This window comes from Engystomops pustulosus, chromosome 1 (genome assembly GCF_040894005.1).
Source record: "Engystomops pustulosus chromosome 1, aEngPut4.maternal, whole genome shotgun sequence".
NCBI lineage: Eukaryota > Metazoa > Chordata > Amphibia > Anura > Leptodactylidae > Engystomops > Engystomops pustulosus.
In genome coordinates, this window is record NC_092411.1 from 10,257,952 (window position 1) to 10,272,708 (window position 14,757).

The window sequence follows — 14,757 nt, forward strand, 5'->3', positions numbered from 1 at the left end:
CAGGAATATAACTACTATAATACTGCCCCTTATGTACAAGAATATAACTACTATAATACTGCCCCCAATGTACAGGGATATAACTACTATAATACTGCCCCCTATGTACAGGTATATAACTACTATAATACTGCCCCCTATGTACAAGAATATAACTACTATAATACTGCCCCTTATGTACAAGAATATAACTACTATAATACTGCCCCTTATGTACAAGAATATAACTACTATAATACTGCCCCCTATGTACAGGGATATAACTACTATAATACTGCCCCATATGTACAAGAATATAACTACTATAATACTGCCCCCTGTGTACAAGAATATAACTACTATAATACTGCCCCCTATGTACAGGAATATAACTACTATAATACTGCCCCTATGTACAGGAATATAACTACTATAATACTGCCCCCTATGTACAAGAATATAACTACTATAATACTGCCCCTATGTACAAGAATATAACTACTATAATACTGCCCCCTATGTACAAGAATATAACTACTATAATACTGCCCCCTATGTACAGGAATATAACTACTATAATACTGCCCCCTATGTACAAGAATATAACTACTATAATACTGCCCCCTATGTACAGGTATATAACTACTATAATACTGCCCCCTATGTACAGGTATATAACTGCCCCTGATATCTGCAGGTTGGTGCTCAGATGCCCAAATAAACACAAAGAATTTTCTTTAAATAATTCACTCTATTTTATTCGGTCTTAAAATAGTTTTATTCTACAGACTTATTTCAAAAACAAAGTTCTCATCTCGCACCAAAAAATATATGTATTTATAATAACACTTCTCTTCTTCTCCCTCCCGGCCCCCGACAACCAGGACTAAGGGGGGAAAAATTTACAACTGAGGAAATAAAGAAAAGGGGAGAAAAACCCAAAGCAAAGTCGTGACTTTCATATATTTACCGGTTGAAATGGGGGAGGGGCATAACAGGACCCGCCCCCAAGGATGTCCTGAAGTGGTTACTGTTGTCAATACACAAGTGACCTGAGGGGGAGGGGGGGAGGGACAACCAAACAATGTGGGGGGAGAAGAGAAATGAGGGTGTGGCCAACAGCAACCAATCAGAGGTCTGTATTTGCTCACTAGCTCTAACCTGATTGGTGGATGCTGTGCTGTTTCTACCTGCAGCTTTTTGTTAACCCTTAGCGCGCCTCTTCCCGCAATGTGGGTGGTTTGTGGATCGCGGAGGCAGCCATAGTGCGGAGCGGAACCATTCAGGAGAATCAGGGCGGTGGTTTCTCTTAAAGGTGATGGAACGGCGTCACATGATTAGTCCATAGAGCTCACAATCTCCTAAAGTAGGTAAATTTGGGGGTAGATAGGACGGGTGACCAGGAAAATAGAGATTAAAAAAAAAAAAAATTCTGTGATTTTAGTAACAGCGCCACTTCTAACTGCAGGCCGTGTGTGGTACTGCAGCTCCACTACATTCATTGGCAGGAAAGCTGCATTACCAGACATAGTCCAGGCGGCGCAGTTTCTCTCATCCTGTACGATCCCTTTAAATCCCAGAAATACCCCTTTAAGTGCACTGAATTATAAAATAAAAAAATTTTAAAAAAAATTATTAAAACCTGGAGCCTGTAGGATCCAGCGATGATGTCATCAAAGGAGAATCATCATCATTCTGTATTTTATGTGGGTCATGGAAGAAACTGGAAGAGATCACAGAGAAGGGTCCCCCAATTCAGGACCCTCCCACACACTTTGGAGGACCCAGCACGTCCACCCGTTACATAGACTGATAATTTATATCATGGGACGCCCTGCAATACTCCATTGGCTTCCTTGGTGGCGCTGAAGGGAAACCGAGCACTTGAAGTCAAGAGGGACCCGCTAAGAGAAACATGGCTGCTGCCTTCCAGGAACAGCGCCACCTAGGAGGTTGTCTCTGGTATTGCACAAGCTTTCTTAAACTGGTGCCCAATAAGATGAAGGACCCCGAAACTAAACCGGCCCCTAGAAATACAATACATATCCCCTGAACCTACACACATTACGCCCCCTGCTGGAGTCCATATACTAATGCAGTCTGCAAGATTTACTGTCACAATTCCATTGTCTACAGAGCGAGACTCATGTCCTGCTTGTTCAGTGTCTGCATTGTGGGAAGTGAAATCTTAAAGGGAAAGTCTCAGTAGTTTGTGGCCATAGCTATTGTCGCTGGAGAGACAGTTTTGTGCATGTCGTAAGTAGAAGCAGGACTGTGATATATGGATTTATATTCCAGGATTGTACAAGAGAATATGTGCTCACACTGCTGTGCTCTTTGCTCTCTGCATTCAATTGTACCACAGCTCCTCTATTCTGCTGCTGGAGCGCATAAAACCAGAAGCTTATTACAGCCTTTACTCAGAGCAGAGAAAAGAAGTTGTGGAACAGCTCAATGCAAAAAAAAAAACAAACAAAGAGCAAAGCAGTGTGAGGATACACAGAGAAGCTACAATCCTGGAATAAGAATCCATATTTCTCAGTCCTGCTGTTACTAATCACATAATCAAGTGCATGTGTCAATAAGCTGACAAGTATTGAGCCTTCTTGAGTGACCTGCAGTGTCCGTCAAAGGGGTGTTAAGTTTATTGAAAGTTTCCAATTAAAGCCAGCAGAATAGTGAGTGCAGCTCTGGGGTATAATACAGGATGTAACTCAGGATCAGTACAGGATAAGTAATGTCATGTATGTACACAGTGACTGCACCAGCAGCAGAATAGTGAGTGCAGCTCTGGAGTATAATACAGGATGTAACTCAGGATCAGTACAGGATAAGTAATGTCATGTATGTACACAGTGACTGCACCAGCAGCAGAATAGTGAGTGCAGCTCTGGGGTATTATACAGGATGTAACTCAGGATCAGTACAGGATAAGTAATGTCATGTATGTGCACAGTGACTGCACCAGCAGCAGAATAGTGAGTGCAGCTCTGGGGTATAATACAGGATGTAACTCAGGATCAGTACAGGATAAGTAATGTCATGTATGTACACAGTGACTGCACCAGCAGCAGAATAGTGAGTGCAGCTCTGGAGTATAATACAGGATGTAACTCAGGATCAGTACAGGATAAGTAATGTCATGTATGTACACAGTGACTGCACCAGCAGCAGAATAGTGAGTGCAGCTCTGGGGTATAATACAGGATGTAACTCAGGATCAGTACAGGATAAGTAATGTCATGTATGTACACAGTGACTGCACCAGCAGCAGAATAGTGAGTGCAGCTGTGGAGTATAATACAGGATGTAACTCAGGATCAGTACAGGATAAGTAATGTCATGTATGTGCACAGTGACTGCACCAGCAGCAGAATAGTGAGTGCAGCTCTGGGGTATAATACAGGGTGTAACTCAGGATCAGTACAGGATAAGTAATGTCATGTATGTACACAGTGACTGTACCAGCAGCAGAATAGTGAGTGCAGCTCTGGAGTATAATACAGGATGTAACTCGGGATCAGTACAGGATAAGTAATGTCATGTATGTACACAGTGACTGCACCAGCAGCAGAATAGTGAGTGCAGATCTGGAGTATAATACAGGATGTAACTCAGGATCAGTACAGGATAAGTAATGTCATGTATGTACACAGTGACTGCACCAGCAGCAGAATAGTGAGTGCAGCTCTGGGGTATAATACAGGATGTAACTCAGGATCAGTACAGGATAAGTAATGTCATGTATGTACACAGTGACTGCACCAGCAGCAGAATAGTGAGTGCAGCTCTGGGGTATAATATAGGATGTAACTCAGGATCAGTACAGGATAAGTAATGTCATGTATGTACACCGTGACTGCACCAGCAGCAGAATAGTGAGTGCAGCTCTGGGGTATAATATAGGATGTAACTCAGGATCAGTACAGGATAAGTAATGTCATGTATGTACACAGTGACTGCACCAGCAGCAGGATAGTGAGTGCAGCTCTGGGGTATAATACAGGATGTAACTCAGGATCAGTACAGGATAAGTAATGTCATGTATGTACACAGTGACTGCACCAGCAGCAGAATAGTGAGTGCAGCTCAGGTATAAAATAACTTTAAAAAAATATATATTTTTAACTACTATCGTCAGATGTAAGTTTTATTTCTGTACTGGAATTCTAGATAAAATAAATTTGATAAATAGCATAGGCTTATTACAGCAAGAGAGTCCTGGGGGTGGAGCTGTTATCCTGAAAGAGTCATGGTGTCCGATCTTCAAACCCTCGCTTCCTCTATTGACTGACTGACACCCCCTGCTGCTACAGAGACTTGCAGATACGACGCTGCTCTGTACACCCCCGGCATGTGCAGTACAGGCTGCTGTATGCATTGTGTATGTACGGAGGGTACAAGGCATCGGTCATCAATCGGGCTTAGAAGGGACCGGACCACATGACTCTTCTGGACAGTGACCTCCCCCATGACTCTATAGACATAAATAGCGTCCAGCTCATAATAGAACATTTTTATTTTACACGTAATATAGACACAGGACCTGAGACCAGAGCTCCACCCACATCCACACTGCATGGCACCCTCCAAATTAAAGGGACGGTTTGTAACCGTTAGGTCAGGCAGACAAAGCGCGGCGCCTCCTAGCGATAGTGGTTGTGACTGCACTGCAGGAGGGCGACCCGCCAGTAACTTATGTGCTACTCATAATATAGGTCACATGACCATGGCGGCCATCTTTGTCAGACCAAAAATCCACCATACATCCTACAGACTCCGCCCACCATATGGCTGCCTCCCGGCGTGTGCTCGTCCAGCCCCATCATCAGTCCTACAGATACAGTATAAATATTTATGCATATATTAATTTTTTTTGTTTTTAGTTTTTTTTTTTTCCTTTTTTAACCAAAGCGTTTAAATTAACTAAAGCACAAAATAAGAAGGAGGAGGATCGGGGGGGAGGGGGCGGCCTAAACCCGGAAAGTGCTTCATCTCATGATGTCAATGGGGGAAGGGGGTGGGGTGGGCGCGATTTGGCTGGCCGCGCAGGAACCGATAGGCTCGTTAATTCGGGCTACTTCCGAGAGGGGGAAGTGTCCGACCTCCTGGAAGAGACAGACAGGGGGGAGGGGACAGAAACAGGGAGGAGTCAATGTTACAGTAAGTATTTGCGCCTTGAATCCTCGTCCAGCGTTAGGTCTACTACTTCTGGGGGTGACGTCCAGTTCTGCTGGCTGCTGACGCTCGTCCATGATGGGGTCTGGTGCGAGCTGTGATATTGGGAGCCGGCGGCGTGCTTCCAGGAAGACACGCTCTGTATGACGCCCCCCCGGGGATGGACGAACCTGCGGGGGGACACAAAACAGACAGATCAGGGCTTGTTGTGGTCGTGTATAGACAAAGAATCCAATAATGAATCAGTATGCGGTAGGGCTCCCCCTAGTGGTGGCTGTAGGCGGTCAAATACCTGAACTCTGCGGGGAACGCTATTGGGGGAGGAGCTTTTCAATTGCATTTCAAACGGCAAGTGTGAATGTGGCCCTAGGGAATCTGTGCAGAACTGTATTCAGGAGGACAGGGGCAGGCGCGGACCTACCTGGCATGTTCCTGCACCCCCACGATCTCCACCTCGCTGCCGGATGATGCAATGTTAATTTCCTCATTATTCTTTTTTTCGCTGCCCGGGGGTAACTTATCGCTGGGCGGCAGAGCGGGGTCTAAGTGTCCTGCAGAGGAGAGAGAAGAACTGGTAAGGACCGGCATCTACACGAGGACCTGCTGGGCCAACAGCACCAGAGAACAGGGGGTACAACATGCAATGCTTCTGCATCCACACACAAAGACAAACCTATATACACACCCCCAAATGACACATACAGACCTAGAACACACACCCCATGTACACACATACAGACCTGTAACACACACCCCATGTACACACATACAGACCTGTAACACACACCCCATGTACACACATACAGACCTGTAACACACACCCCATGTACACACATACAGACCTATAACACACACCCCATGTACACACATACAGACCTATAACACACACCCCATGTACACACATACAGACCTATAACACACACCCCATGTACACACATACAGACCTATAACACACACCCCATGTACACACATACAGACCTGTAACACACACCCCATGTACACACATACAGACCTATAACACACACCCCATGTACACACATACAGACCTGTAACACACACCCCATGTACACACATACAGACCTGTAACACACACCCCATGTGCACACATACAGACCTGTAACACACACCCCATGTGCACACACATACAGACCTGTAACACACACCCCATGTGCACACACATACAGACCTGTAACACACACCCCATGTGCACACATACAGACCTATAACACACACCCCATGTGCACACATACAGACCTATAACACACACCCCATGTGCACACATACAGACCTATAACACACACCCCATGTACACACATACAGACCTATAACACACACCCCATGTACACACATACAGACCTGTAACACACACCCCATGTACACACATACAGACCTATAACACACACCCCATGTACACACATACAGACCTGTAACACACACCCCATGTACACACATACAGACCTATAACACACGCCCCATGTACACACATACAGACCTATAACACACACCCCATGTACACACATACAGACCTATAACACACACCCCATGTGCACACATACAGACCTATAACACACGCCCCATGTACACACATACAGACCTATAACACACGCCCCATGTACACACATACAGACCTATAACACACACCCCATGTACACACATACAGACCTATAACACACACCCCATGTACACACATACAGACCTGTAACACACACCCCATGCACACACATACAAACCTGTAACACACACCCCATGCACACACATACAGACCTATAACACACACCCCATGTGCACACACATACAGACCTATAACACACACCCCATGTGCACACATACAGACCTATAACACACACCCCATGTACACACATACACATCCATCCACACACAATATATCATATATATTAACATACATATACACACACACACAGACTTATATACACATCTATACAAGCATACATACATAAACACCCCCATACACACACATACATATTATATACACACACATACATATTATATACACACACATACATATTATATACACACACATATTATACACATTATACACACACACAAACATATTATACACACACATACATATTATATATACACACACATACATATTATATATACACACACATACATATTATATATACACACACATACATATTATATACACACACATACATATTATATATACACACACACATACATATTATATATACACACACACACATATTATATACACACACACACACATATTATATACACACACACACATATTATATACACACACATACATATTATATACACACACATACATATTATATACACACACATACATATTATATACACACACATACATATTATATACACGCACATACATATTATATACACACATACATATTATATACACGCACATACATATTATATACACACATACATATTATATACACACGATACCCGAGTGGTATTCAAACACTTCTACTACCATGAAGATGTCTCCTGCACCAGGTATATATGTATCATACAGTGTGGGGAGCAGTGGGGGCTCCTGCTGCCGCCAGTCGTCTTACACCCAGTGTCTGAGGATTAGTAAGGAAGGGCAGGAAATATTTCTACATCCACTAGATCACGTACAGATGAAGGATCCGTGCCCCCTGCCCTCTAGTTATGGAGTCTTATCTGAAGCCCCCCAAATCAGCAGCCGCCATTGTATAAACTAGACCTACATTGGATCGAGCAGGGGACCCAAACCACATCCGTACGTCTCCACCGGGGGGGGGGGGGGGTAAGTGGTCGGGGGTCCATTTGTTGTGATTGGTTGGGGATCCCAGCGTCAGATTGTTCTCCTCTACCCTGTGTAACACTCAGACCTGCGACCTCCCCCGTATATAAGTGTCCGGCAGACGCTGCCCCCTAGTGGCTGTACCAGAGTCGGCGTTCAGTTCTTCCAGTAGCCCCCGGGTTCGCCATGACGGTTGCGGTTCCGGTTTGGGGGTGGAATTATTGTGCTCCTTGACCACGGTGGCCGCCAGCATGTTGTCGACGTTCAGAACTTCGGGGTCGGAGTTGGTGTCGGAGAGGTCGTAATGGGTGACAACGGGCGGCCCATCTGTAGAGAGAGGAGGAAACGGTAAACCCCACGTGTCACCACCGCGTCTCCTACACAGCTCCGCCCAGCACCGGACTCTACACTCACCTAAAGCTGCATCATCCCAAACTCTAGTCACATCCAGAGCAGCATTCAAACCTCATTGTGGCCTCCAACTCCGAGCTGGGCTCCCCTAATGCAGTGGTGCAGTGCATTCTGGGAGATGTACAAGTATCTCCAGCAACGCAGTACAGCACGGCGGCTCGTGAGAAGCCCCTGAACCAGCAGGGGGTGCAGCAGCCTGGGGTATTTTAATGTATTTTTTGGTATTTTTATGTGTTGAAGATCTCTGCTGGCCATCAGGGAATAGAGATAATAAGTCTCGTCACAGCAGGGTGTTTGTTACAGTTGCATCCAGTGTGCAGTTGTTGGTAAATGTACACGGTGGGGTCCACACCTCTGCATGTAGAGAGGTCTTCTCCCCATTGGGATCTGTTATATGGATGGAGGGGTCCCCGGGATCTAGCGGGCATTGACCCCCAATATTGGTTACCCTAGAACACTGCCCTACACTTGTGGTGGTCCTGCCTGGTAATGCAGCTTTCAGGAATCGAGACTGGATGCAACGGTAACAAACCTAGGAGAGCGCATTAGATCTATTCAGGCATCGGAACAGCAAGCAGAGATCTTAACACGGGTGAGAATTGGAAACAAATGTGTTTAGAAAGTTGCAAAACTTCATGGTACAGTAGAAAACTTTTATAAACACATTAAATAGAAAACCCCCTTTAATTGCAAAAATAATCCAAATGCCGCCACCCGGTGGCTGAGCTGTGTATTGGGGGGGGGGTGCTATCTATAAATGGGGGGTTCCCTCAGATCCGTCCTCAGTACTACATGACATCCTCCACATTGTACAAAACACAAGTCTTTACTTTCCTCGTTACATAGAAAATATTCAAAAAGTTAAAATAAAAAAAAAATGCTACCCACAATGCATCAGTACAGAACATAAGAAAGCACATGGACACGGAAAAGAAAACATGACATGGGGCATTAGTGCCATACAGAACATGATGTTAATACAATGGGGAACCACCGCCGGCTCTGAGGTCTGCGCCACCACTGCACAATTCTGGCCCCTGGGGGGGAGAGGGGGCGGGGCCACAGAAATTGATTAGATTGTATCAAATTTTTTATTCTTATAAAATAAAAAAAAAACTTAAAAAAATGGTTTGGCTTTTTAAAAAAAAAAAAAACTGCCCAAATTTCCTACAGCTCCCCCGCAGGAGGAGTGCGGTATAGCGTGAAAGGCACATCAACAGGAGTGTCCGAATTTAGATGGGACTTAGCACATGAAGGGTGTATTGCATTCTGGGAGATGTCGGGTACAATGTTACAATAATCTATTCATCTTTTTTTAAATGAACAATAAAAGAAGAATTCTGCCAGCAGTGCATTGTGGGGGATGACAGTAACCCTGATTTTGCAGGGTGGAGCTAAACAGGGAAGTGGCCAATAAATGCATGGCTTGGAGGACACATGCCTGACTAGAGTGGGTGGAGCTTAATTCAAATGTGGGCATGTGGTATTAGTTTTCGCTTATGAAGACAATTCTACAGGGGGGGTAGAGCTATTATGGTTCATGTCTGACTACAGGGGGTGGAGCTAGAAATCAGGGTTCAATGCTGGGTCACCTGTCTGACTACAGGGGGTGGATCTAGAACTCAGGGTTCAACGCTGGGTCACCTGTCTGACTACAGAGGGTGGATCAAGAACTCAGGGTTCAACGCTGGGTCACCTGTCTGACTACAGAGGGTGGAGCTAAAACTCGGGGTTCAGTGCTGGGTCACCTGTCTGACTACAGGGGGTGGATCTAGAACTCAGGGTTCAACGCTAGGTCACCTGTCTGACTACAGAGGGTGGAGCTAGAACACAGGGTTCAACGCTGGGTCACCTGTCTGACTACAAGGGGTGGAGCTAGAACTCAGGGTTCAACGCTGGGTCACCTGTCTGACTACAGAGGGTGGAGCTAGAACTCAGGGTTCAACGCTGGGTCACCTGTCTGACTACAGAGGGTGGAGCTAGAACTCAGGGTTCAACGCTGGGTCACCTGTCTGACTACAAGGGGTGGAGCTAGAACTCAGGGTTCAATGCTGGGTCACCTGTCTGACTACAAAGGGTGGAGTTAGAACTCAGGGTTCAGCACTGGGTCACCTGTCTGACTACAGGGGGTGGAGCTAGTACTCAGGGTTCGGCACTGGGTCACCTGTCTGACTACAGGGGGTGGAGCTAGAACTCAGGGTTCAGCACTGGGTCACCTGTCTGACTGCAGGGGGTGGAGCTAGAACTCAGGGTCCAGCACTGGGTCACATGTCTGACTGCAGGGGGTGGAGCTAGAACTCAGGGTCCAGCACTGGGTCACATGTCTGACTTCAGAGGTGGCACTAAAGTGCATTATGAGGTGGTGGTCACTTAGTGGTTAGTTAATATACAGCTATGAGGTCATGTGTGACTGCAACAGGTGGTGCTAAAATGCTGCCAGTTTCCATTGGGCAACCAGCAAACACTAGATTGAAAACACTTTTTCAAATGGGGGGGGTGCGCTTTGTGCACTGGTGGCGGTGACCTCCGGGGCCCTGTGTGCACTGGTGGTGGTGACCTCAGGGGGGGCGGGCGCTGTGTGCACTGGTGGCGGTGACCTCAGGGGGGGCGGGCGCTGTGTGCACTGGTGGCGGTGACCTCAGGGGGGCGGGTGTATATTAGCTTCCATTACAGTGACATTAGCGCAGTGCAGAAGATACAAGGGGCAAGTACAATATTGACATGGGGGGGGCACGTCATGTGCTCGGCCGTGTAACCCCCGGGGCGGTTACTCTAGGGTTACACGTTACATGCAGGATTTGGAACTCATCTTAAATTTGAGAACTAGGATCTGATACATTCAATGTCTCGAGTACAGAATTGGGGAATATAGAATTACTCTGCATGATGGATATTTTGATTAAAAAAAAAAAAGATCAAGTCAAAATTGTACCACTCCTACATGTACATTCATGCAAAAATGTATCCGAAATGTATATACATGCAGAGTGATAGAGATTGTACCACCTACCCCGAGGATAGAGGGGGCTACGTCATATCTTCATCAGTATTAACTGCACTCTGGTATCTTCCACACTCCCAACAGAAAAGCTCATAACTTATCATAAACCAATATTACAGAGGAAGCAGAGACAGGTCTGAACAGCGTCATACACGTCCCCAGTGCAGCCACAGAGAGAACCTCCCGCCCCCAGCGAGTGCTTTATGTATTATCCACCAGTCATCATATAGAAATCATCTACAGAACAAGGGGAGTCCCTATAGAACAACATTACTGATACTGTATTATACTCCAGAGCTTTACTCACTATTCTGCTGCTGGTGCAGTCACTGTGTACATACATGACATTACTTATCCTGTACTGATCCTGAGTTACATCCTGTATTATACTCCAGAGCTGCACTCACTATTCTGCTGCTGGTGCAGTCACTGTGTACATACATGACATTACTTATCCTGTACTGATCCTGAGTTACATCCTGTATTATACCCCAGAGCTGCACTCACTATTCTGCTGCTGGTGCAGTCACTGTGTACATACATGACATTACTTATCCTGTACTGATCCTGAGTTACATCCTGTATTATACTCCAGAGCTGCACTCACTATTCTGCTGCTGGTGCAGTCACTGTGTACATACATGACATTACTTATCCTGTACTGATCCTGAGTTACATCCTGTATTATACCCCAGAGCTGCACTCACTATTCTGCTGCTGGTGCAGTCACTGTGTACATACATGACATTACTTATCCTGTACTGATCCTGAGTTACATCCTGTATTATACTCCAGAGCTGCACTCACTATTCTGCTGCTGGTGCAGTCACTGTGTACATACATGACATTACTTATCCTGTACTGATCCTGAGTTACATCCTGTATTATACCCCAGAGCTGCACTCACTATTCTGCTGCTGGTGCAGTCACTGGGTACATACATGACATTACTTATCCTGTACTGATCCTGAGTTACATCCTGTATTATACTCCAGAGCTGCACTCACTATTCTGCTGCTGGTGCAGTCACTGTGTACATACATGACATTACTTATCCTGTACTGATCCTGAGTTACATCCTGTATTATACACCAGAGCTGCACTCACTATTCTGCTGCTGGTGCAGTCACTGTGTACATACATGACATTACTTATCCTGTACTGATCCTGAGTTACATCCTGTATTATACTCCAGAGCTGCACTCACTATTCTGCTGCTGGTGCAGTCACTGTATACATACATGACATTACTTATCCTGTACTGATCCTGAGTTACATCCTGTATTATACCCCAGAGCTGCACTCACTATTCTGCTGCTGGTGCAGTCACTGTGTACATACATGACATTACTTATCCTGTACTGATCCTGAGTTACATCCTGTATTATACCCCAGAGCTGCACTCAATATTCTGCTGCTGGTGCATTCACTGTGTACATACATGACATTACTTATCCTGTACTGATCCTGAGTTACATCCTGTATTATACTCCAGAGCTGCACTCACTATTCTGCTGCTGGTGCAGTCACTATGTACATACATGACATTACTTATCCTGAAAGGACTCCACCAGCAGAATAGCGAGTCCGACTCTGAAGAATAATACAGCATCAGTAATCACACACACAGTATTACAGATGGAAACGCCCTTTAACAGTACAAAAACCATCTTATCACATGAACAGAAGGATTGAGAACATTAGATACCAATACAGTATATTGCAACATTGTAAGACATTGTTAGCAGAAGATACATCATAAATACATTGTGTCTCATAATACACCAAGACAGTTTTAAGCTGCTGCAAAACCACAATTTCCAGCCTGCGGGCAGAGAATGCTGGGAGTTGTAGTCCTGCAATAGGCGGAGAGACACAGATGACAGGTGGTTTGTTCTAGAGACATAAGATATGTACAAGTGTCACTTATTACAGAGTCCGGATCACACAGCGGCACCGCACGGCAGTCAATGGGGCGCATGTTTCAATCATGGAGTTTGTGCTCATTTGCGCCTAATACAGTCTCCCGTAAAAGATCACCATTGTCTAGTCTGCTGCAGTGTTCCCTGAGGTATCACCTAAAACTAAGATGTGAAAGTTCCAACTTTTAAAAAAATTAGCAAAAAAGTTGCATATTATTGTGCAAATGTACAGGACGGCGTCACCTCCCATCCCATATACATGACCATTATACCAGGTGTCCTATAGCTACAGGACGGCGTCACCTCCCATCCCATATACATGACCATTATACCAGGTGCCCTATAGCTACAGGATGGCGTCACCTCCCATCCCATATACATGACCATTATACCAGGTGTCCTATAGCTACAGGACGGCGTCACCTCCCATCCCATATACATCATTATACCAGGTGTCCTATAGCTACAGGACGGCGTCACCTCCCATCCCATATACATGACCATTATACCAGGTGTCCTATAGCTACAGGACGGCGTCACCTCCCATCCCATATTCAGGACCATTATACCAGGTGCCCTATAGCTATAGGACAGCGTCACCTCCCATCCCATATACATGACCATTATACCAGGTGTCCTATAGCTACAGGACGGCGTCACCTCCCATCCCATATACAGGACCATTATACCAGGTGTCCTATAGCTACAGGACGGCGTCACCTCCCATCCCATATACATGACCATTATACCAGGTGCCCTATAGCTACAGGACGATGTCACCTCCCATCCCATATACATTAACATTATACCAGGTGTCCTATAGCTACAGGTCGGTGTCACCTCCCATCCCATATACAGGACCATTATACCAGGTGTCCTATAGCTACAGTACGGCGTCACCTCCCATCCCATATACATGACCATTATACCAGGTGTCCTATAGCTACAGGACGGCGTCACCTCCCATCCCATATACATGACCATTATACCAGGTGTCCTATAGCTACAGGACTGTCACCTCCCATCCCATATACATGACCATTATACCAGGTGCCCTATAGCTACAGGACGGCGTCACCTCCCATCCCATATACATGACCATTATACCAGGTGCCCTATAGCTACAGGACGGCGTCACCTCCCATCCCATATACAGGACCATTATACCAGGTGTCCTATAGCTACAGGACGGCGTCACCTCCCATCCCATATACAGGACCATTATACCAGGTGTCCTATAGCTACAGGAGGGGTCACCTCCCATCCCATATACAGGACCATTATACCAGGTGTCCTATAGCTACAGGACGGCGTCACCTCCCATCCCATATACATGACCATTATACCAGGTGTCCTATAGCTACAGGACGGCGTCACCTCCCATCCCATATACATGACCATTATACCAGGTGTCCTATAGCTACAGGATGGTGTCACCTCCCATCCCATATACATGACCATTATACCAGGTGTCCTATAGCTACAGG

At 45.6% G+C, this 14,757-nt stretch overlaps 1 protein-coding gene across 1 annotated transcript in view; it reads right to left on the minus strand.

Annotated features, from left to right (window-relative positions):
* Window positions 1–2,238: 2,238 nt before the first annotated feature.
* Window positions 2,239–14,757, minus strand: part of ARK2N (arkadia (RNF111) N-terminal like PKA signaling regulator 2N) — a 32,242-nt gene continuing 19,723 nt past the window's right edge. Inside the window, exons 3-5 of the mRNA XM_072133005.1 lie at window positions 8,081–8,263; window positions 5,579–5,708; window positions 2,239–5,327 (exon numbers count right to left, since the gene is read on the minus strand). Coding sequence (XP_071989106.1) covers window positions 5,138–5,327; window positions 5,579–5,708; window positions 8,081–8,263 — 503 coding nt within the window. The 3' untranslated portion in view covers window positions 2,239–5,137. The remainder of the gene's footprint in view (window positions 5,328–5,578; window positions 5,709–8,080; window positions 8,264–14,757) is intronic.